Raw genomic sequence first — 24652 nt, 5'->3', positions numbered from 1 at the left:
TTCATGAACCGTTTTCAAAACAGTTCAGACAAACAAGCACACACATGAAGACCAGAAAATGGCAGTTCTGGAAGACATTCATTTTCATATGAAGAACTGCTACAGTTACAGAATATCATTATATTATTTGAAATGGGTTCCAGTCAAATACTTACCAGGGGGTTGTGCAAATACTGGAGGAATTGATCCAGGCGGTACAGGAACTCCAAGTGGTTGATAATTTGGAAACACTGCTGGAGGTGAAGCAAAGTTTACTCCTATAGAACTCTATGAAGAAGGAACCAGAGGGTTACAAACAGATGCAATGCAAGAGAGACAAAGATTTTAAAAGATTCTTTACATCCTCACCAAACGCTGTAAAGCAAAAAACGCAGCTTTCTCCTTCGCTTCAGCTTCGGAATGACACTGAGGCCCGTGGACCAACAAACCATTCGACAACTTGATGTGGCAAACTGTCATGGTCTAGAAAAATGACAGAAGATTTTTGAGGGAATTTATATTGCTGACAAACTGTGAGACAGAAACAGAGGATTTGGTTGCTTGGTTGTTTTTTAAAAAGACAGAGGGAGTTAAGGTTTATTTTCTGATGTATTTCAGTGGTCAGTCTAAATACCTAATATAGGACAGTTGATAAAAAATTGAGAAGTTGAACTTTTGCAGGAAAAGCTTTTTACCTGTGGTGTTTTTAGGAAAGAGAAATCTGGTTGTGACATTCCAAGAAGAGAACAAATACGAGACAGTTCAGAAACAGTGGACAGTGCAGGCTGTGGACAAGCGAAAGGGTGACCTCCAGTTTCTATTGCTGGTGTGTTCTGAGGGCCTCCAGGGCTATAAGGCTTGTTCATATAAGCAGCTGAGAAAAGGAGAAAAAAAAAAAAGCTGTATCACAAGCATTTCCTGCACAGAAAGGATGGCAACTTGGTTATTAGGAAAAAAGAAAAAAAAAAAGTATATTTAATTTTTTCCCCAGTGTTTTCCTATTGTTTAACAAAAGACAGGAAACTATATATGAAGAGTATTTTAGATCTAAAGAAGTAAAACTGAAAAAAAGATGAACATTAACTGCATTTTGAAAAACAGTACTATGCTGTAAGGTGTGTTCTAAAATGTCACTTCAAAGTGAAGCTCTGAACTATGAGCTGATGGCTAAACATACCCATTTTTTTTGTTGGTCTGTATTGCACAGCAGCTCCATGGCAATCCTGTCTACTAGAGGGAGCAGCAACATCGTTAACTTGGGGTTTCACTTCATTTCTTGTTTCCAGATCAGAGCCATCTATCTTCAAAATCTCTTTGAGCATCCGTGTTCCTTTCTTTAAAAACAAAATAAACCACTCAGGGACATGCTGGCATTCAGACACCATGACCTTCTTAACACTAAATATCATACTTGGAAACAGAATCTGAATTGTTCTTTTGCAGTCAGTTACACTTTATCAAAACACAGATAACAGCATCCTAGCATAAAAAAATGTTTGCTAATTTTCTTTGAGAATAGCTAATTAAAACCTCATTAATATGTTTTTAGAAAGCAGTATGAGGTTTCAGGGAGTTTCTTTAAATAGAAGCATTGATGTTAAGATAGCAGATGCAAAACTGCAATGTAATGATTCCTGCAGTATACAGACCATAGCAAATGACTGTGGTGACAGATGTTCTTCATTTGTAGCTCTTGCTTCCTTAGAACAAGTCTGCACTTCATTTTCTTTGGAAATTTTCAAAGAAGCTAGAAGGCTTTCCAGTTCATTGTCCTTCTTAAATTGAAAAAGAAAAAAGGTATATCAACTTAGTATATTTACAAGTAGGTGCCAGAGGAAGGGTATATTAATTTGAGGTTAATTTTATTCTCATTCAGATTTTTTTCTCTTAGCTTGGGCAGGTCAGAGTCATGTTTGTTCTGTGAACAGACATCCAGAGACTGCATCAAGGTTTGCATAATAAAAATATGCAAGTATTGAGGAACAGAGAATTAATTTAAAGAATGGTCAAAGTTATACAAGTTTGTCTTCTGTTATAAACATGAATTTGCACACAAGTGACCAGGAACAACTTGAACAAAATGGACTGGAAACTGAAGTTATTCAAAGAGCACAAGAAAATCAACTATCTAGGTCCTACCTTTCCACCTGTACAGGGACCATCAACTGCAGCCTTCTGAATTACAGGCATGTTGGGATTTTCATTCCTTTTCAGAAGTTTGACATTGTACTTATTCACACCTGCAAAATTCTGAGATAAACCACAGCAATTATTATTGAATACTCTATTACTCTATTACCCAATCATATTAGGAATGTTATGCAAACAGCTTTCACAAGCTAATATCCTTAGAGGATTTCAGCTTACTGAAAACCTAGCACTTGTTTTCCCATTACAGTGGGAAATTAGAGTCTGAGAGGAATAGCAAAATAGCTTGCTATGATCATACATCTTACACACTTCCATATTCTGTCTGTAAAATCTCTACTGAAGAAAAACCTCAAAAATAAAGTTTACCTATTAAAAGAATCAACTAATATGCCAGTTAAAGGCAAATGTGTAAAATGACAAATCAGATCAGAGTAAAATGACAAGAGAGGAACACATTTACTCAGTACAGACAAAATTACCTGTTGGTTTGATATTTTATTATGTGGCTGATTTTCACCTCTTGTAACTTTGGAATCTTCTTTAACTACAAAAGAATGTATTCTTTTGAAACACTCTTAAAAACTGTAATACTAATCAAGACTCAAAAAATATTAACTCCATACACCTACACAGAGTTGCATTAATTTGAATGGTTTTATCAAATGTTTAATTCATACTTTAGAGGGCATTTGACCTATGCTTTTCTTCTAGGATAAAATAAAATTAAGCATGTGGAACAATATGTCTAATTTTGTGTTCTACTAATAGGATCACAAGCAAATTTTCAAGAACACATTGTGTGGGTTTTTGTTTTGTTTTTATATCAGATGGGCAGTGAGTCAATAGAACACAGAATGTCCAAGACATTCAGGATTAAGGATGGAACAATCTAATAGGGACACCAGGGACATCTGACAATAACAAGTGCACTGCAGTGTTTATAAAACTACAATAAATTATTTCCTGTCAATAACTACAGAAAGCCAAAAAAGCTCAACAGACATTTCAATGAAGATCAGATAAAGCAAGTAGTTTTCCTAAACAGTTTCTAATTATAGTACTTACATTTTTTATATGGCTCCTGTTTTCTTTGCTGACATTTAAAGCTGCTGTCGTTGAATCCTGGCTTATAAAACTGATGGCCAGTTCCCAGCTTGATTTCCTGAGGTAGAACTGCACTCTAGGATTTCAAACAACAAAGCTTAACCAAAAAACTGTGTCTCTGTCATTTACAAAGCAGCCCCATACAATCACCTCTTTCCAGAGTGGTGCATGCTCTGTGTAACAATACTGCGATCCAGAGGATTTATTTGGAGCATAAACTAAAAAGTTTTCTGATATAATGAACTGATATATGAAATTATGTGAAATGTTCATATTTTAAACCCAGGGATCTGTTTAAAGTTTATATACAAACCTTCTCATGCATGTTTTGCTGAACGTGATGAGACTTCCCAGAACTCTGCAACGACTGCCATATGCTGCAGAATTCATCATCTTGCTTACTCTGTGCCTGACAAAATAAGAAACAAGATCCCCAACAAACTCAGCAGCTATAAATTCAGCTTTTCAAAAGCTAAGCATATACCAAGACATTCCAAAACTGTAAGGTCCAAGTTTAACATAGCTCAGATGAGATATTTTCATAATGACACCAGTACAAGTTGCAAGTAATCAGTTTATAAAATAAGCTATTGTGGTAAGTTGCATTTGTACAACAACTTTTACCAAGAATCACTTCTGAAAATGTTGTTTAGTTATTAATTCAAGTTATGAACACAGGAAAGAAGACCAAGTACAATCAAACTCAGATAACAATTCAGAAAGGTTTCAAAAGCATGCTTTCATACTCGTAGTGGTCTAAGATTTTATTATTAATGACTTAATTCATAAGGCCTTATCAATCAGGCTCAACTGCTTCCTTCCATTACAGGTATGTTACCGCAGAACTGAAGCCCAGACATGCAAAAAACACTTTTGAAAATCTAATATCTAACCAAGGATAACACAGGATATTATAGCCATTCAAGAACAGAGACCAGTTCTGCTCCACTCTGTATCTGGACTAAAACATTTGAAATACTAAAACAAAGCTATTTATTAATCATGAGAAAAGGACCTACTTAAACAGAGGGTCAAAATAGAGACATTTGGGTCCAATACTAAATGAATCAGAACACTCACTTTATTTTTCTGATTGCCACTCAGAAATGATCCTTTCTGGGGTGAGTTGCCCTGATTTTCAGCCCTGAGATTGTAATGCTGTCTTCCATTCAGTTGCTAAGTTATTGAGAGAAAAAAATAAATCAGAAGTGTTTCATTGTCCTAAGTTTTCTTTTGGAAAGTAGTTTTTCCTGTATAACTTAAAAAATTTGAGACAATTGTTCTCAAACATCCCTATAGCAACATGAAGTTACTAATTAAGATGATTTGCTTTTAAGAAGACACTTACTAAGAAAATAAAGTTTCATTAAACCACTAAGAACCCCAATTCACCTATAATTTTTCCTCCTTTATTGCAGTTTCAAAGTAAATTGTAACCAAGAAGTAAAACCAATAGGGAAATCACGTCTTCTTTTTCTAAGCATGGACAAACTTGGCCTACAGGAAGCATTAACTGGAACAGAACTTTAAAGAAATAACTGCATCTCTGCCCAAAACACACTATTTGTTGACACCAAATGTGGTGTCAATGCTCCAAACTAAGTATTTGTCTCTCAAAAATGCAACTGGAGTTACTCAAAGCAAAACAACTGTCAATAGGAAATCTTAGTCCCTTTCATTATTGGATTAATTATTTTCTCCAAAATAAGAATTATCCTACTTCTAATATACTGACACAAAAACTAAATTTTGTTTGGGCCAGTGAAGACAATCATGTCAATAATTCAGCTTCAAGGGAAAAACATTTTTGTACAAATGCAAGAAAAGTCTTACTTGAGTAGGAACAAAAAGGGAGCGAGGAGAATGGTTGAGGCCTCCCAGATGCACTTTCTGTGAGCATACAGATGACAGATCAGATGCATATGAGTTGTAGTTATTCACTGCTGGCTGAGGTTTAACTATGGCCATCAGTTTTTGATTTCCCATTTCTGAGCGACTACCATGAGACAGGTTAATTAAGGCACTTGATGGCAGGCGATAACCTCTGGCAGGGGAGCACCTTAAGAAAAGGAAATTACACCATTGTTTCATACAGTTTAATTGTTGCCAAAAGATAATGAGTTTAAACAACAGAGGCTGAAAACTGTCCAATATTGAAATCTAGTAGCATTATACACAACCTTAATCCCACTGCACTGCCCCCTTTGGCCTCCGGCTGTCAAACCCAGCAAACAACAGTAATTACCACTCTGAGTTTAGATTGTGCCCTTCAGTGGTGAGCATAAAGAAATTTTAAAGGTGAGTGAATCATTTTACCATAGTTCTGTAGTAAATATTTCTGTAAAAGATTAAGAACCAGTAAACAATATTCTTTTCCTTTTCAGAAATGAAAACTGAAGTTTAAATTGCAGTAGCAGAATTATAAACTGAATTTAAGCAGCGTTTCTGAATGCTGAATATTGTCTGTGTTACAGGACACGCTCTTGCAAGGGCTATACTTGTGCTCTGCTTTGTGAATGCAGGGAATAGGTAAGAATCCACTCTAACTTCTCTCATTAAAACCTTAATTTATCCAACAACGAGGGTAAAATGAAGCCTGCTGCATAAATTTGTGCACTTAGAAGTTTAGCTGTTTGCTTAAATATAGAGGAGTTATCACACTTTTTAAAACAAAAGCACCTCCATGTCCTGAAGAACAGTTTAGGTTTTTAATGGTATCAACTACTACAGAGTCTCTCCTTCAGAAGAGCAGATGCCTACTGACTGGTTTTTAATCTATGTGTTGAAGACATACTGATAATAACCTGTTTTCTACGTATTTGTTTTAAAAAGACACTTGGAACTAGTGCTTTATTCTGCTGGTTCATATTTGCTTTCTACAAATCAGAAGTTTTTAAATACACCAGAAAGAGCCTAAAGAGCATTTCCACTACATAATATGCTTCATAAAAATTATCCATACTCAAGGAGAATAAAGAAACACAAAAGAAATAAAAACTGACCAACACTATCAAGAAACAAAGTTTCAAGAAGAGGCATTACAAACACTCAACCAAACCAAAGGCAACTATATCAATAGCATGAAATGACTGTGAACCCCCCTGCACAAACCTTATAGTGAGGCCTCCAAGGAATTCTTCATCAAACAGAACTTCAAAGAGCACATCTGTTTCTCTAGTGGCTATAAAAAACAAAGTAAAATGTCATCCTATATAGGGTACATTAGTTACTTCCATCTAAATTCTGTAAACATCTGTATTGGTTATGCAATAAATAACGAAAAGACCAAAAATTAACATGAAAATCCCAATTTATTCCTGAGTCATTTCATTAACAGAAATTTGAAAATGCTTCTCAAAGTCATGTATGTCTGCCCTTGAAGATACAGTTTCAACAGAAATGTACCATGCATAACATCTTACCAGTGTGCATTAATAGAACTGCAATTTATAGCAGAATGTCACAGCTGTCAGAAACTGCCACAGAGGAGATGTAAGGCACTTTTACACTGAGGTAGGCAGAAACCAACAGCTTTAATATTAACTTCCTGCATAATGGTAGACTAATACTCCTTTAAAATTATATTAATATATTGTAATTATAGAGAGAAAAGCTGCACCCAAGTCTAGTCTGAGATTCTGTTAGATGCAAACTGCATGAGAAAGCAACTAGTGAAATGCTAGGTAAGAAAACAGTTTACATTACTGGATCTCAAACTGCTACTCAGTGGAAGTGGATGAATCCTTTTATTTACTTGAAATAGATTTATGGTTAATCTTCTTGTCAAACAAGGTATAAATCCATGCCAATGGAGTATCACAGAACAAAAAAAAAATTCAAAATAAAACAATTTAAGACAAATCATATTTGATAAAGTTTTATGTTTAATGTAAGTATTAAAGTTAACACTTGTTTTTATGTCTACTTCTCTTAATTTCACTCATATCTTTACATAACTTAATTTTGTTCCATTTTTGATCTGTCCTCTTCATATTAAGAGGGAACAAAGGGGAACTTCTTATTCATATTAAGAAGGAACAAAGGGCAGGTAATTTCTTATGCAAAGAATAGCTGTGTAACACATGAAATTAAACTGGAATACCTGTAGGTTGAATTCAAAACAGTAAATATGTTCATTAATGGCTTTATGTTGTATATGCTGCAGAGTGAGAAGTCTGTGTGTGTTCACAACCATTTTGCAAAACACTGTTCTGAAGCTGCTTTCCCATCACTGGCTGAGCTGTTATATAGCTACAATCACGAAGAAAATATTACCTCCTTTAATTCCTATAATGGTACCTCGAAGACCAACTGGAACAGAAAAGTTCTCCCTCACGTTGACCACACGGTCAAACAGCCTGTACTCGGCATCCCGATCCGGAACAACCCCCTTCTGCTGCTCTAATGGCTGACAAGAACCAAAAGACTGTGTTAGTGTAGGCAAAAGGAGAAGGATTACAATTAAAATGCATTTATAACAGTACCTGAGGCAAAATATAAAGCAAACTTTCTGGAAAAAAAACCCCAAACAAAACAAACCCCCCAGGCCACCCCCTCCTCTCCCATCACTTACTCTGTACAGCAGATGGGGTTTCACAGTCACTCGCACCTTCTTGTTGCTCTTTCTTTGCTGAAGAAAAGGAACAAAGAGTCAGTACAAACCAGAGTAGGAACCAGCACTGGAACAGGTAAAACAAACCACCTGAAAAGATCATGCAGAATTCTTTTAATTTCTTTTAGATAATGGTGTAACAGCTTTCAGGAAGTGTTTAAAATAAGTCCAGTTTTTAAACATGGTGGATTTCTTACCAAAGCATTACTTGTCTAATTCCAGATTTCACATCAATTTTATTAAGATGCCCTTGCAAGTTATTTCAAAAAAATTAGCCCACTATTTCACGTGGTTTTGCCCTTAGCTTTTACTTTAGTAATTTCCTTGCCCACTTTTTTCAACTGTGGCCTTTGGAAAACAACTTTCTATTTTTCTGCAGACCAAAGAGAAACTGCAAGGGAAGAACAGCTGGGACTGTTCTTCTGTACTTAGAAAAAGAGCACTTTGGTATTTCTGAATATATATATATATATATATATATACACATACACACACACCGGTACGTGTTCCTTTATGAAACCATCAAAAGGCACAGTTCAGAGGACAGCCTACTGCTGCTAAATCACCCCCAAAAGAGTGAGCCAATTACAAAGATAAATAACGAGCTCTTCTGAATTTCTGGGATAATTCACATTACAAGTTCAGATTTTACATTACAGTCTGTATCCTTTTTCTTTGGAATGAGGAGTAATCTTCAATGGTTTTATTCTAATTCAAGAACTGGGAAGATAATGAGCAGCTGCTTTTTGTTCACCCCTGCTCACAATGACACTAAGCTGCATACCTTGCATTTCTCTATTTCTTCTTCAATTTTCTCAACAATGGCTGCATCCAAAATTTGCAAGTCGCAAGATGAGCGAGACAAAGCAGACACAGGATGTGCCTTTAACCAGGCAACAATTTCTTGCACTTTCTCAGCTCTGAATAAAAAATGACACAAATTAGTGCTTTTAAGTGCATAAACTAGGCATTTTACCACGTTCCCTAATTTAATCAGTCATGTATATGATACAGGCACAATGCATGTATATATTCATAAAGTAACAGAACCTAAGAGCTCTGTATGAGTTTACAGCAGGGATTAAAAAAACTAATCTGAATCATGTAATACTGTTTCAAAACCATAGCCTAAAGTTTTGATTCAGAAAAAAACAAATCATTTCAATTAAAAGTATTCAGCAAATTATGTTTACATCCAATCAAAAAAACCACGTCCACATGTGATTACAGGTTCTGTGACCAGCTGTTTCTCACAACACTGTAAGAAAGAACTTCACAGGGCAAGTCTGTCTGGTAAAATGGAGCACAAACCTGAGACTCCTCTAAGAGAAGAGCCTCACAGTGGTATATCCACCTGTCAAGAGTCCTGTGGGGCACAGTGTCACACAGACTTACCACCTGGAGCCTGTGGACAGGCCCTACCAGCTGATAATTAAAGCCTTTCATGTGACCACTGTGTATCTGGAACCAAGGCTGCTACTTGTGTCCCATGGAACTGACTAAACGGATACTAAAAATGTGCAAAGTAGTTTAAATTCTGTAAGAGTTATTTTTCAAAGTGATTTTAGACAACTACAACAATTATTGGTTATTTTGACAAAAAATTATCTTTATGACTAGTCATAGCTGTGTCTACTGAGGGTTACTTTAAAAGCAAGAATTATGATGCAGCCATCGAAAATTACATTTACTGAACTTGAGATTGGAGTCTGAAACAGACACTTGCACTGCACAACTGCAATGTCCAGCATTCAGGTAGTTTTTTCAGTCATTGCTGAAGAATCATGCTGCTTAAGGAACACCAAAGCTTCAGTTACAAAGCAGCCAAAACTACAAATTTCAACATTGTCCATGTTTATTCTCCCTATTCTAGGAAAAAAAAAGGAGCAAGATGGCTTACCCATTCTCATCCTCTCCAGGCCAAATGTCATCTTCATAGCAGATATCTTCCTGGCTGTTCTTGGCTACATAATTAAATAGTTCAGGCACCCTGATAAAATTAAATAAATGGGAGATAACTTTTGTTTCATGTCAACAGACCACAAAAAAGCCTCATCAAAACAAAATCTGATGGGCTTCAGAATTTGTGGAGCCAAGATGAATTATTCTTTACTTAATTTGGTTCATTTGTCAAAGGTAAGCTGTTAACAAAATTACTCCATCCCAAAATATGATTCTCCTTGGAAAAAGAGACTGTAAGAAGGAGAAAATTGGAATAAAAGAAATTCCATCAAGCAATCTCCAAAACCAAACTCAACAGTTCTTAGGAGAACTGTGACCAGAGGACAAAATCCAAAGACTGAGACAAAGGTGGATAATTTGGATGAAGTTCATACCCAATACTTGCCTTTCTAAATACTCAGCAAGTAGTTGTTCTACTGCAGAGGAATACATCCATTCATTTCCAACTTTCTTGGTATAGCCAGGAACTTCTTCATTTTTCTTATTGAACTTCAGGTTTAGCCCCACATTTGCTTTGTGATCTCCATGAGGACTGGAAGCAAGAAAAAGTTCATTAACTTGCAGTAACACGTGTGTGTACATACACTAAAAAACCCCCACATAAACATACATTCTCAGCCTTAAACCAGAGAAAAATTAAATTAATTGTATTGTTTACTTGTTAGCATTGTGTCAAAAATGTTCCAGACCAAAAGCTGTGCTATGGTAGCTGACCACCTGTGGGCCCAAACTTTATTGCAACGGAGGGTAGGAAATATTTTACCCTTCTTTAATTGAGATCTAATCAACCACAAACTACCTGGCATTTACCGAGTTGTAGAAGAATGTCCTTGAGCAACCAGTAAGGAACAAATGTACACATTAGATCACAAGAAGATGCTCATGCATCAAACATCTTTAGAGATCTGTCCTAAGAAACCATAATTTTGACATTCAGAGGACTATATGGATTGCCTCCCTTTTTTATTTTAGCAGTCTTAACTACTTCTTAAAAGAAGTTACAGGTACAATTAATACCCCCTTATACTAGCAGTGATAAGTACAGTAAATCAGATCCCAATTTCGCTTTTTTATTCTCAGTGTGGCACAGTCAGTTTAAACTCCTAATTCAGTTACACAAACAGCTAACCAGGAAAATCAGTTTTATATCTGCCTACAATATAAAGCAAACAGACATCTCCAGTAAACAGAAAGTAAAAACACATTTATGATCGGAGAGAAAAACACTGCATATCAATTTAGTTTACATCAAACATACTTTAAAGAAAGTTTCACATCATAAAATAGCATACACTTGATAAGAGTGTATGCACTTAAAACACAGCAAAAATTCTGCAGAGTTGTCAAAATTCACAAAGAAAACTTACTTCTTCTTCGATCCTCTTCCAATAAAGATACTCCCTGTAAATCTGGAGACAAGATATCCACTTACTCCAAGACGGCTGGCCAAAATATATGCAGGATTGTATTTCACAGAATATTTCTTTAAAACAAACAAATAAAAAATATTGGCAATTCCTGAAGGATAAGGATTTTTATACAAAGGGCAAATGAATAATATGGAAACATCCCTTAAAGACATTTACCCTTGCAAAATCTATTTGATACGTGGTTTAAGTTTTTACTAGAAAAGCAGAAGCACTTACATGCTGGTTCTGTATTAATGTATCAAGCTGGGGCTCACAGGGAATGTTAAAAACCACACGAATTCTGCCTTCTCTGATCACGTCACGGGAATCGTGAACCTTGGAGAAAACACAACACATTAAAAATGCTATTCAAAACCAGCAGCCTTTGGATAGTAGACTTTGTAGTCTACTTGATCAACAATTTTGCTGCAGTAAGCACAGAAATACTTTGGGATTTGTCACCTCACCCTGGCCTGTACACTGCATCCTCAGAGAGGCAATCAGTCAGCATTAAATCAAAGGAATCCAGGACTGAAAACAGGACAAAATGGGAACTCTATGTATTGCAAATTATCCCCAAGAATTAACAAAAATAATCCTGCTTTCCTGCTATGCTTTTTACTCCTATGCCAGCAACGATGACAGGGAAAACAGAAGAACTCCCTCTTTCTCTGACTAAACCACCAGGGAATCTTAGATTCAAAATTTTAGCTGGCAAACTACCACTACTGTCACACAACATCTTAGACTATTTTAGGTTTACAAATGAAGAAATCTACAGGGAAAAAAATATTAAATTACTGGAACTAACTTCTCCCATGCAGCCGTAGTAAGGGGATCCCAGCATGAAGGCTGTGCTTCCAGGAGGAAACAAATCATCCAAAGTTCTGATCTTTGAAAAACGAGAGTCAAAGGCTCTGATATCCTACATGAAAAAGACAAAATTTATAATCTCAAATATCATGCAGTTCCAACAGAATAATAACAAAGTTCATATAAATGGACACTTATTCTAAAACATTATCTGAATCTGAAATTATTGAAAGAAGATGACACTGAACTTGTATATTTACCTTGACAACCGTTTGGTAAACAAAAGGAAGAACTTGCTTGGACCACTGCTTCTCCAAATAAACTTCTCCATTTTGGTTCAGTTGATACCTATTCCCAGTGAGTAACTGAGCATATACAACTACTGATGTTTCATGGATAATTATTCCTTTTCTTCTCTGGTAGCTGAATACAAAGCGGAACATTTAGTTTGATTACAATAAACAAAACTGAACCAAGTACTAAAGTAAAAATAAATAAAATAAAAAAAACCTCTTTAAAAGAGGATTCTAATAGTTCGCTTCCTATTTTACAAAAAATACCCAGAATAAATGGCTTAACCAACTGCTTACCCCCTATTGCACAGCCATCACTACAGAGCTAAGTGTATTAATTGAAGCACATTTTATCTTTACAGTGGAAGGGGTGGGTTTAATTATGGCATTTAACTCAAATGACAGATAATAAAATGCCAAACTACTGTAACTCAGTTATATTCCACTGAGCACCCACACTCTAGAACTGCAAGAGCTGTATTCAAATGCTGAGCTATTTGAGTTGTCAATTGATACTGTATAACTTCATTCTATGTACTTCCTACAACTGAAGATTACTAACACCGGAACAGAAAATTGAGAGGGAGAGTAAATACTGAAACTCATTCATTTGAGTTCTTTTGTAACAGCATCTAACTTTAATTACCTAGAGACCAACTCCACATATTCTGAAATTTCAACACAAGCTCTTTTGTGTTGGTTTTTTTTTAAAATTCCAGCAGACTCAATTAACCTTTATCATCAAGTATGCAGCAGCTCTTCTGTGCTGCTTAGGTCTGTAATGCAGCAACAAAACACAGCTAAGATATAAAATGCCAAGTTACACTTTCATTTTCGAATTTACTTACTGCTCTGAAATGCCTTGAACTTCTTTTACCCACATGCTTTGTTCCTTATCTCCAACATAAGCCACTTTGGTTGGGGGCACTGCATTTCCCATGTAAAGCTTCTGTGTGCCATGTGGTTCTTCCAAATAAAACCTTGAGAATATTATGACAGGTATGAATTTAACCAAAGAAGATTCATCTTGTCGTGAGCAAAACTTAAAAGAGTCAGAAATTAGTTGTTAAGGATGTAGAAAACTTGCAGCATCATTTTCTCAATCCCTTCCACAACAGGCCACACAGCATATTTTTTTATCAAAAATACATGTGCTGAAAGGAAGGTTGCATAGAAACATTCTCTGTGTGGATTGCTGTGTATGCATTTTTCCCTCAAAATTAAGAATGAGCTCTCCCAAGCTTCTACAACTACAGCAAAATAGCGAAGGACTAGAACTGCTACAGAGCCAACAAACCTCAGAACAATGTTAGACAAAGCAGCCTTTGCTACATCTGGACTAATCTGCTGTCAGCATTACAATAAAACCTACATTTTCATGTACAGCCCAAGGAACTTAATCTGAAAACTAATAAAGACAACAAATAACTGCATCAGACAGCTCTTACTTGGTTTCTCCATCTGACACTGCAACAACTCTGGCTTCTTCAAGGTGGGGCCAGTTAACAAAAACTCGCTTTCCAAGTATCAAACTGGCAACATTTTCTACCATCTGAAAAAAAACAGAAGTTCCTATTACTAATTGTTTAACGTATTAAAAGATTTTTGTTACACTATTTTCAAACTGTTTTTGCAATAAAAATTACTCTAGATAAAAACCAGGGTTCTTACAGAATAAAGAGTTCATTTTATCTTATGAAAATATATTTGATACAGATTACACAATACCTGATAAGAAATGTTGCTCTTTGCATGTTGCATATGTTATGTGTAAGATCTGGACTGATTTACATTTCTGATATGGGCTGAGTACTACTTTTGTTAAATCACTTAGAACTACTTTTGTCTCTGGGACACAAAAATCAAAATGTCAATTTGAGATTAGAGAAATATTTTGTACCACAGATTTTAATTTTGTACCTCACTGAAATAAAGGAACAGCACTTATGGCCATGACTTTGTAGCATCTGTAATTTTAATCTCACATTATGTTGTGGGTTTTCTAATGAATTTCTGCTATTTTTTGATACATTATTTTGGCTTATTTAATTTTTCTTGCCAGGTATCTTAAATACACATTCTCTCTGTCTCTCTACTGTAAGATGCTATCACATTGTTTCTCTCCTCTCTCCTTTCCTGGTTTTATTTATCTCTGAAACATTTTTCTTTTCTGCATTTGTCTTTTGCTACCTTGACTCTTCCCTCTAATTCCTCTATCAAACAGCCCCATTTGAGTGGAAAAGTGTTAAGTCTGCTTTGCTGTTGAAAAGGGGCCAGTGAAAAAGTGTCTATATACTCAGCTACACAAAAGTCAAACAGCACTGGCCTGGAGACTGTGTTTATACCATTAATTAGTCAGCTACCAACTCCTAACCCAAGGACATCCAAAGGTTACCACAGAGAAATGCCAGAAACTCTGCTAAGGAGACTGACACTTCCTATTGTGAAGCCTGGATAAATTTACATCTCTCAGCAGATACCCAAAATTCTAGACTGTTTCCTACACAAATTTAGCATTTCAATCCTAACAAACATTATTTTTTACTATTGACTCCCACAGTCGACAAAACTTTCAGAGCGAACAAGTACCACTGGTTTTTTCAGTGAACTGATTCAGCTGGTACTTTCAAAATATATACTGAGAATATACACTTATATATATTCTCACATAGAAATATATGACCACCTAATGGTCTCAGCTTTGTGCTGGGAGCTAAGAACTCCAGAGTTCTTACTCATGCAATTAACTCTATGGCCTGGAGTATACAGCTGGGTACCACCTTCCTTCCTATTAATCAAATTTTAACAACTCATACATACAGCTTGATTTGACATCAAGTATTACTAGTTAAATAAAGTTTTTTTAAAAATCTAAAGATACTATTTTAAATTCAAAATGTTTAACTATTCTTTTTTAAGAAGTGTTTGGATTTTTGTAAGGTTTTGGTCTTTGTTAGGAGCTGAATGCTTACCTGATCTTTGGAGTTCTCATCAGCTATGATTTCTAACATCATGTTCTCTCCATGGCTGCTTTGCTGAAACACCTGTACACCACTTTTTCTAAGATAGAACTGGGTAAAAACAAAACAGCACATAAAACTTGAACTCTTACATAGTTATCTATTAAATACAATTGAAACATCAGAAGAGAGGTATCTTTTACCTTGTGCTTAATGTGCTTTAAAGTAGGAAATCCACAAAAATATAATGCACTCTTGTTGATTTTAGTTATCTTATTGTGGGTTATTTCTACATGCCAAGCATCCAAAGGTATTGTTTTATACCTAAAAAATAAGTAGCACAACACTTGTTCATACAGATTGACCTTCAGCTCTAGAAAAGCTCAACACTCATTCGAATATTCATTAACTGACAAACCCTTTGATGTTCCAGCAATTAATTTAAGTCACTTGGAATCTATAGAAAAACTATAAAAAAACTCCCATGCTATTGCTATGAAGAGACAATTCATTAGGAAAAAGACAAAACTTCACAATACATGCCAAACTCACTATTTTAAATAATTGTTATTATCAAATTCTAAACTAGCAGTGGTTCCATATGGTATTAACGGTATCATTTATCTTCACAACTACTCGTTCTTCACTGACTGTAATCCAGCAACAGGCATTCCTCCTCTATTCTGCTTTAAGTTTCACTACTATTAAGCTTATGTTTCCAATTTATCTTGAAACCTCAGCCTGTGTGAAATAAAGCTGCCTACTTTTAGTGAGAGAAAGGTGAAAAACACACCTGTGTTCCACTCTGCACTGGATCCAAATGCTTTCATTTTTTAAAAAATACTCTGGAATTATCATGCTGATAACTCACCACTAGTTATCAAATATTTGTACCATCCTCTGTGTCATACGAAGTTTAGTAATTCTCGAGATTGTTCTCAATGATTTAGCATCGGTTCATCTGTTTTGCAAAGTAACATTTGAAGGGACAAATACTTTTACTGTGCCATCCAAAACAAGTAACATCTAATTCAACGTTTTACATTTTCCAGTGTAGATATTGGCATATGCAAGCTTTGGTTAAAATGTTAATAAAAGTATTCCAACTACTTTTAGCCTACTTGAAACTAGTTATGCCAGTGTTACCTTGTATGACATCGTTCTATTGCAGGGAATTTCTCTGGCCATGGTGACAGGTACTGAAACTCAATGTCTTTCTCATACCAGTACATCAGGCAAGGACTGTGAGTGTTTCTCCGTTTCTCCTCCTCTTTCAGGCCCTTGTTACAGGACTCCATGGCCTGCAGCAGTCGTTTCTAAATTTCACAGAAATCAGCACGTGTGAAACTGGCAACAAAAATTAGCATGGAAACATCTACCCTGGGAAAGTGGAGGTGTGCACTTTTCTGGTTCATGTGCTCATTTTCCAAGTGCAGCCTCACCCTTCCTCACGTCCCAGCTCTCTGACAAAAATACAACAGTTACCATGGAATGGCTTTGGAAAGTAAAGATCACCTTTTTGCAAACCTGTTTCCACAGCATAGCCTTATCTAATACTGTTTTCCTATATGCAAAATTATTACTCCATTAATGCCCCCTGTTACTGGTGTTCATGTGAGGAGATTTCCTGTAAAAATACACTTTTTTTTTTCTCAAGTGTTTCTTCTATTTTACATACAGACATTCTGTACTTTTCTATGTATATAGGAATTGAACTTTTTTTCCTCAAAGAATCTGAAACTAAATATTTGAATAACGGGTGAAAAACATTAACAAACAACATGAAGTTCACAGCCCTTACTTAGGAATTCTGCCTCCTCAAACTACCACTTTGCTTGTGGTAACTTAATCTAGACTTACTCTCCAGGCAGTTAACATCTACATTTTATTTTGATCTTATCAAGTGTAAATCAAAACTTCCACTTAATTGCTTGTCTAACTGTTGACTAATTAAGAAAGTTAGCAGATTTGTTATGAAGCTTTTATAGACAGCAGATGCTGAAAGAACTTACCTCATCAATAAATGGGATTAATACTACAGCTTCCCATTCCTGCTGTTTTCCATTTAGGTCAGTTTTAAAATCAGGTGGATAATATTCTATAATAGGAGAGTCTTGACTAGTCATCAAATGCTAGGAAAATAGAACAGAGACAATATCAGAGACAATGAAGCACTAATTGTAAGAAGAGATGGAGGAAGGCTGGTATTAAAACCAATTCAGGGCTGTAAAGGAATTCAATACCTAGCTGTCCTAGTCAGAAATTGCTTAGCAAATGCAAAACTTTTTACTTATTACTAACTTTACAATGTAGTAAGAATAGTAACAAGTAGAATATTTATCCATACAACTAAAATTTACAGATAGAATATAATTAATATGACAAACATGCAAAAACATCAAAAGAGTAAAATAAAATAAAGCAAACAACCAGTAAGCAATAGATAGATAATGCAGTTTAATTCTATATCCTACCTGGTAGCATTTAGGTAGCAGATCTTTGCTAGCTGCTGGAAGTACAGCAAGAAGCTGTTCAAATGGCATGAAAGGTTTTCCCAGTTCAAACTGGATTTTGAGTTCACTGATGTTGCGAATATCTGACAGGTAAGGTGCATAATGATAAGGATAATACCTGCAAGGAAAAAACCTCTTAAGTTACTTAATTATAGCACAGTAGTATTCACAGATCAGAGCCAAACCAAATCACATGAAATGTTCCCAGCATACAAGGTGAAATATCACTCTGTCCTTCAGCAGTTTCTCATTTGATGTTTTTTTCTTACCAGCTCCATGATTGAACTCCATGGTAGTAATAATGCAAAATCCATTGTATTGCCTGGACATAACATTCAGCTTGATCAGCCAAGAAGTCACTTAAAAGAAAAAGGAAAGATACTAATTTTCACAATATACAAAAAGTACTTAGCACCTTGCACACAGAAATGAAGATAGCACATTTTGGGAAACTAATATATCATGATTTTCTAGACTCATTTAATCCTAATGGACTTCTTCTCTTTGGTCCTCAAATACCTATTACAGAAAACTTGAGTTGCAACTCTCATTGCATTAGGCAAAATCATCACCACTGCAGCAGTCTTACATATGTTCTCTGCTTTCAACACAGAAGATTATTCTGTCTTGTACTAGAATTGTAGAATGGTTTGGGAAGGGACATTAAAGATGGTCCCGTTCCAACCCCTCTGCAGGGTCCCAGTGGGCTGGAACACCTTCCACTGGACCAGGTTGCTCAGAGCTCCATCCAGCCTGGCCTTGCTTCTCTGGGCAACCTATGCCAGGACCTCACCACCCTCATAGTAAAGAATTTATTCATTTTTATCTAATCTAAACCCACTCTCTTTCAGTTTGAAACCATTATGCCTTGTCCTGTCACTACACGCTCTTGTAAATAGTCCCTCTAATAGATATTTACAAAGACTTGTCTTTAGGGCTTAGAATAAGAGAGAAGAAAAAGTATATACTTACTCAGAAACTACTTCTACACCCATTTTAGTCATGTAGTAAGTTCTTTTGTATTGCCTAAACTCAGTTTCAAACAGATCATCATCTTCTGGTTCATCTTCCAACATGGCTGAAAAAGCAGGCATGAAAAATAAAAAAGAGGGATTAATGTTCACTTCTCTACTGTAATAGGTTTAAACCCACTCACTTTTGACTTACTGACTTAATTTTATCCCTCGATTCAAAGTTATAGGTGCTCATACCTTCCTTGCATCGAAAGTAACATGACAAAATCAAACAAAATCTTTTACCCAGAGAAATTCTGGAACTTTCAAGACAGGCAGCCCATTTTTTTAGCTCAATTATAAGAGCAGACAAGATATATAAGCCACCAGAAAAAAATCTGAGAAAATACATTTTAAAATTTAACTATGTTCAGTAACACCATCTCATATCATGGAGTATTATTCATATATCTTTGACAATTAATTTCAAAACATGAGCAAAAAATATTTCCAACAAGTGGAATGAGTTTTAAAAAATAACCACAACCAAAAAACCTAAAGCCATAGAAAAATCTGTTCATCTGTCCCCAGTATAAAACAAAAAAACCTAGACATACAATTATTAAAAACATAATGTTGTTGAAGATTTGCTCATTCATTCCTTTAACTCATCACAGAAATCCAGGCCAGGGAAGAAGCCCTCAAAAGCTTTAGCCCCACTCTCTCTCTCTAAAGCAGTTCCACTTCCCAACAGCTGACTATGAAAGTCTTGCATTTAGATTAAGGTCATCTCTGACATGAAATTCTTACAGTTCTTCCAAATCTACACACATCTTAACATGGGGGTTTTGTTATACATATATGGAAAAAATATTTGCACTTACTTTTAGGGGTCACTTCATCTTCATTTTTTTCTAAAGCAGCCAAAGATATAGAATTTTCCTGAGCCTATTAAATTAGTATTTGAGATAATGTAAAAATACAGGTTAATATGCAGAAGTCTCATTCAATACCATATAATATTCAACTCAAAATGCTATAATCAAAACGTATAAATACTGTTATTATAAAACCCATTTCCTTCCCCTTAGAGAAAATTATTTAATCAGAAAAAAGGACAGATTAGACCAAGGAGCAGCCTCAGATAAAACCTTAACTACTTTTTAAAAAATACTTGAATATTTGTTTTGCAAAATGCTACTATTTTCTAAAACAGTACATATTTAAGCATTTTTACCTACATCATGCATTGTTCTACAGCACCAGTATGCAGTCAAACTTCTCATCAGTAAATTTTCAGGAGTTCAAATTACTTTTGTGTGAAGTTAGGATACAAGAAACTGTGTTTTAGAGAGTCAAAGAAGCCAAATATTCACTTCATTCCCAAACTGCACTGTCTTTTGTGTACAGCACTGAGTAATAGAGTCATTAGGTTGGCCCTCCTGTACCTGAGGTGTGCCAGCTCCTGGCTGTCATTGCCATTCAAAGCATCAGTCAAGAGGGCTGGCTAAATACTACACCACTGCTCCAAACTTCTGGGACAAATCAGAAACCAACCACAAATACAGCACACCTTATTAAAGGAAGAGTTAACATCTCACCCTTACAAACCTCAGAGTGCACTAAAGATCAGGATAACAATATACAGTTGCTGACTAAACTGAGAGGAATTTTCGGCTGCTACTCTACACCCCGCTGAAGGCACGTATTGAAGGACAGCCAATGGAAGTGGTGGTGGGGAACATGACACTGGGGCAGAGCCAAGATACTTGAAAGGTGCTGTTCCTTATTAATTAGTTATATTTAGAATTGCAAGTTTACTAGTTAATTAGTTAATACTAATCTAAGATAGCTCACACCAATGAAATCGCTATTTACTTCCTCATTGTCAAACAATTGGCCAATACCAAGACACACCTGACTCATCTATCAGTGTATCTGGAGTACATAAAACTTGCAGCGGGCTCTGCATTGAAAAGTAAAATTATAAAGCTGAGCAGATTTGACCTTAAGTCACCCAGAACTATGTTTTGCTGCTTCTGAGGAACAGCAAAGCATTAAATTACAGGTTTACAAGACTTCCGAATTCATGAGAACCTGACCTTGACTTAACCATTTCATCACTCCTAACCAGCAATGCATCCTGGTTTTACTATCTTTTCTGATTTGGAAAAAAAAAATCTCAAAACAGAGGTTTATGCCGTTTAATTTGTCTAAGATCAAAATACTGATTTGCAAAAAGTAATATTCTACTTTCTGAAATTCTGCCTGTAAAATACTCACCTTTTGTTTCTTTTGTTTATTTTTTCTGGCTTCCTCTGCTGAAATACCAGCTGCCTCATTGAGGTATTTATTGCCCACTTTACTTTCAAACCATTTTAGGTCTACAAAGACTTCACTGAAGTGTTCACGATCAAACTGTGCAGAAAGATTGAAGTAAGTTTGCAAATATTTGAGGGCTGTCCAATTCAGAACACTAAATTAACAATGTCTTTTTAGTATGTGCATTAGATTACATGTAGAGTCATTTGTCCATAAACATTTTGCCCTAGAGCTACAAGAGATTAATAGTAAAAATCTTGTTTCTCAGCAATATATAACATAGCCAAGCCATAATTTATTTACTTCCAGTAAGGCAGCAAGGGGCAATAAAAAGAGTTAAATAGCTTCCACACTTCACTATCAACTCTAGAAGCAATACATATATAGGGGTCTGGGTAATACAGCCTCGTGCCACAGACCTAATGCTGCCATAGCTCTAGCCAAGAACCAGAGGACAGGGCTGAAAGCAGGGGCAACAGCTATCTCCCTCCTTCCAAGGTCAGCAGAAGGCTTAATCCTTTCCATTTCTATATGGCCTACACCTTACCTCATTTCTAGGATGCATTAGCACTCAACAGGACTGTCTCCTGTATACCAGTTAGTTCATGACCAACACTGATGCCCCTGAGAGATACTAATGCTTCATTGCTCCTTACCAACGATTTTCATAAAAAACTTGCAAACAATGTTCCTCCCCAAGACCTTCAGACACAGCTTACCCCACAGGAAACTGTACCAGAAGGGGAAGCAGAGTATACTGCTGCCTGTGGCAAGCTTTGCCTAATACTGCCACACTATTCCATGGGAACTGAGGACCACGACTCTACTGGTGAATCCTCATTAAAGTACTAAGATCTGCTGGCTAAAGCATAGATCAAATGATTCAATCTTTTTCCTCTTATACTATGATAAGATCAGACAACAACTGACTGGATTCCATCTGCTAAATGGTAAAACAGCTGACTGAACCACCTGTAAAACACAGTCATTTAACAGTTCACTAAAACTATAGTATGGTTTATTTTAGGGCACTATATTGAGTTTATATTCAACACACTTTACCATTCCATACAGTGCAATTTCAAAGTTACTTACATCTGACAATCTTGTGAGATATTTCTCAAAACGTTCTAAATTCAGATGCCCATTTTCATTGATGTAACCTATTGTGAAAATTAAGTATGTTTTTAAAACTAACAATTTAACAATTTTAAAATTTCAATATTTAAATGCCCCACAGATAATAGAATGCAATCTTGCTGGCTGTCTAAAGAAAGCGTAGTAAATTCTAAACATTTTAATATGGCTAAAAAGGTCAACAAATATTAAGGCAGGAATGTTAATGCTTCTACTTTCCACAGCTGAACTGAGTTTTCTTACCTCCCAGTTCTGGCAGGACAGCCATGTATGTTCTGTAAAGGAGCGGCAGTGCATCATGATTTATGTGTAAATGAGGTAGATGAGGAATGAAATCATTTCCTACAAGGAAACCCATTAAGATCCAATCATCTATTATCCTTTCAATATCATATTCAAAGGAAATCTTGTCCTGGGGGGGGGGGAGGGAAAAAAGAAGGAAAAAAAGAAAAAACCCCAGGAGTATAATTTTTATTATAATTTTTCGCATAAAGACCTCACGCATTTTTTTCCAATCTCAGCTCCATTAGAACTTACTTTTACTGGGGAAAATTCATAATCAATATATTCTCTCATCAGTGATAAGTGCAGTAAATGAAATGTGGTTTCCTCTGGTGCACATGCTCTGTAAATTATTCAAAACACCCAGTTAATTATTTATAAACACACTTTCAACATGAATATTAATGTAAGTCCAAGATTACCTAACCCCAAGAATTTTTACTAGGATTGTATCCTTACAGAAGAAATAATGTATAAACACTTCCTTGAATCTATTTTAGGATTAATCTGGTTTGGTCTATAAAATTTTGCAGTAGAATCTCCTAAAGACCAGATGTGACTGTGTGGAGAACAGCTAACTTAGAGAAAGCAGGGCAGCTCTGTGGGGTTCCATCCTGCAGGAACTATTTCCTAAGTCCTTACCCCACTGTTTTAAAAAGGGACAAACTAATCTAACTTTGCACAAAGCCCAACAAATTTTAAGGTATTTTAGAACCAGTGTGAATAAATAGAGAGTACACAGATTCACATCTAAACTGGATGGGTTACTTTTGTAGTCATTTGAAATGCTTCTAAGAAAAGAATGTGCTCAACTTGAAAATATGCTCCATAGGTATTATTTAGTGGCTTCAATGTAGCACTAAAGAATAACAAACCTACCATTTGTTTATGGCATAAAGTAGCCAACATTTCAGTAATTATTCTAGTAACTTATTTACAATCACAAAACCTCAGAGATATATATACATTTTAAAAAGTCAGTATCTGCATAAGACAGTTATGGAAACAATGTCACTGCAGCCTGGGTTGCCTATTAATAATATGAAGAAAAAACTGTAACACACCAAAGCTTTAAGGATTTTTTTATCAGCTGTTTTGACAGCACACATTTTGTCACGTAAATTAATCTAAATGCACAATTTAACAAGATGATTTCTCTAATTTCATGACTTTTCTAACCCAAAAAATAAACTAAGACTTTATTAACTTAGTACGCAATCAATAAAAAAACCCAAACAAACTACCAAACACAAACCTGTTTTAGTCACCCAGTATCTTTTTGATTTAATTTCATCATATATTAAATAGGAGTAAAGTTAAATCACTTCACCTTTGAGCCTTTTTACCACCAAATCTGACTTCTTCTCTTAAGAGTGCAAAGTGTGCCTCATGACTTGTTAATCCCAGCATTATCTATTGCAAAGAGACATTAGAAAGGTCTTACTTCATCAGTTTTTAAACGAAGCAGTATAAAGAAATGTTGATGTTGTGTTTCATTACAAATTCAAAAGTTTGCAGGAATGCAAAATTATATGCTTGTTTAACAACATTTTAGAACCCTACAAGCTTAGGAAGATATCAAAGATGTACAGGCTTGACAAATTTCTGTTGTTTGTCATATCTGAACTGCACATACCAAGTCAGCGTCTAAGCCATAGAGACAGTGTCTTGTGTTTGGATCATGATGAGGCTTTGCTTTTTCTGATCTGATGAACTCCATAATTTTATGCTCACCTTCCCCTGGAGTCTGGACAAAACAAAACAAAACAAACACAAACAAAAATTAGCAGTAAGTATTCTTCTATAAAATAAAAATTTATTTCAAATAAAATAATAAGAAAATGCAATGACCTCATGGCCTGATAAGTAGACTGTTATTCCTTGCCAGGATTTGTCTGTGGAAATCTTCATATTTACAAAATATTTAAGATGCTCATTCAATCTGGCCATGAATTCAGTTCCTGAAAACAGAAATCTAAGTTACAAAAAAAGCTTTTCACTAGTTTGCATTTACATATTGGAAGTATTAATGAAAAGAAAAACAAAAAAAAAATTCTACCAGACATGAAGGGGATAACTGTTTTTTTCCCTAAGACATTTCACTTTTTACATAATAATCTAAAAAATTTTTAGAATGAAACCATACTCCAACCCTACTGAGT

At 35.5% G+C, this 24652-nt stretch overlaps 1 protein-coding gene across 11 annotated transcripts in view; it reads right to left on the bottom strand.

Annotated features, from left to right (window-relative positions):
* XRN1 (5'-3' exoribonuclease 1) overlaps nt 1–24652 on the bottom strand; it is a 36796-nt gene that overhangs the window by 8141 nt on the left and 4003 nt on the right. For 4 of the 11 annotated variants that reach the window (XR_010433097.1, XM_064666374.1, XM_064666375.1 and 1 more), the window contains exons 4-41: nt 24342–24451; nt 24127–24237; nt 23821–23903; nt 22746–22833; nt 22452–22620; nt 22167–22234; nt 21033–21167; nt 19634–19697; nt 18769–18874; nt 18066–18155; nt 17758–17914; nt 17296–17415; nt 16430–16599; nt 15487–15607; nt 15296–15394; nt 13772–13875; nt 13172–13303; nt 12291–12453; nt 12029–12142; nt 11455–11553; nt 11176–11291; nt 10194–10340; nt 9747–9836; nt 8631–8766; nt 7808–7864; nt 7510–7642; nt 6346–6415; nt 5068–5293; nt 4315–4410; nt 3548–3643; nt 3196–3310; nt 2610–2674; nt 2119–2229; nt 1629–1754; nt 1157–1313; nt 675–853; nt 349–462; nt 156–267 (exon numbers count right to left, since the gene is read on the bottom strand). Coding sequence is in view for 10 of the 11 variants with exons in the window: in XM_064666374.1 (XP_064522444.1) it covers nt 156–267; nt 349–462; nt 675–853; nt 1157–1313; nt 1629–1754; nt 2119–2229; nt 2610–2674; nt 3196–3310; nt 3548–3643; nt 4315–4410; nt 5068–5293; nt 6346–6415; nt 7510–7642; nt 7808–7864; nt 8631–8766; nt 9747–9836; nt 10194–10340; nt 11176–11291; nt 11455–11553; nt 12029–12142; nt 12291–12453; nt 13172–13303; nt 13772–13875; nt 15296–15394; nt 15487–15607; nt 16430–16599; nt 17296–17415; nt 17758–17914; nt 18066–18155; nt 18769–18874; nt 19634–19697; nt 21033–21167; nt 22167–22234; nt 22452–22620; nt 22746–22833; nt 23821–23903; nt 24127–24237; nt 24342–24451 (4449 nt within the window). In the remaining variant the exon portion in view is untranslated. Of the gene's footprint in view, nt 1–155; nt 268–348; nt 463–674; nt 854–1156; nt 1314–1628; nt 1755–2118; nt 2230–2609; nt 2675–3195; nt 3311–3547; nt 3644–4314; nt 4411–5067; nt 5294–6345; nt 6416–7509; nt 7643–7807; nt 7865–8630; nt 8767–9746; nt 9837–10193; nt 10341–11175; nt 11292–11454; nt 11554–12028; nt 12143–12290; nt 12454–13171; nt 13304–13771; nt 13876–15295; nt 15395–15486; nt 15608–16429; nt 16600–17295; nt 17416–17757; nt 17915–18065; nt 18156–18768; nt 18875–19633; nt 19698–21032; nt 21168–22166; nt 22235–22451; nt 22621–22745; nt 22840–23820; nt 23904–24126; nt 24238–24341; nt 24452–24652 lie in introns of those variants that run through there. The other 7 variants (XM_064666372.1, XM_064666373.1, XM_064666376.1 and 4 more) reach the window with 7 other exon arrangements.

Source organism: Pseudopipra pipra, chromosome 10, assembly GCF_036250125.1.
Source record: "Pseudopipra pipra isolate bDixPip1 chromosome 10, bDixPip1.hap1, whole genome shotgun sequence".
Lineage (NCBI taxonomy): Eukaryota > Metazoa > Chordata > Aves > Passeriformes > Pipridae > Pseudopipra > Pseudopipra pipra.
The sequence above is the reverse complement of the archived record's forward strand: the minus strand, read 5'-3'. Positions and strand labels throughout refer to the sequence as shown.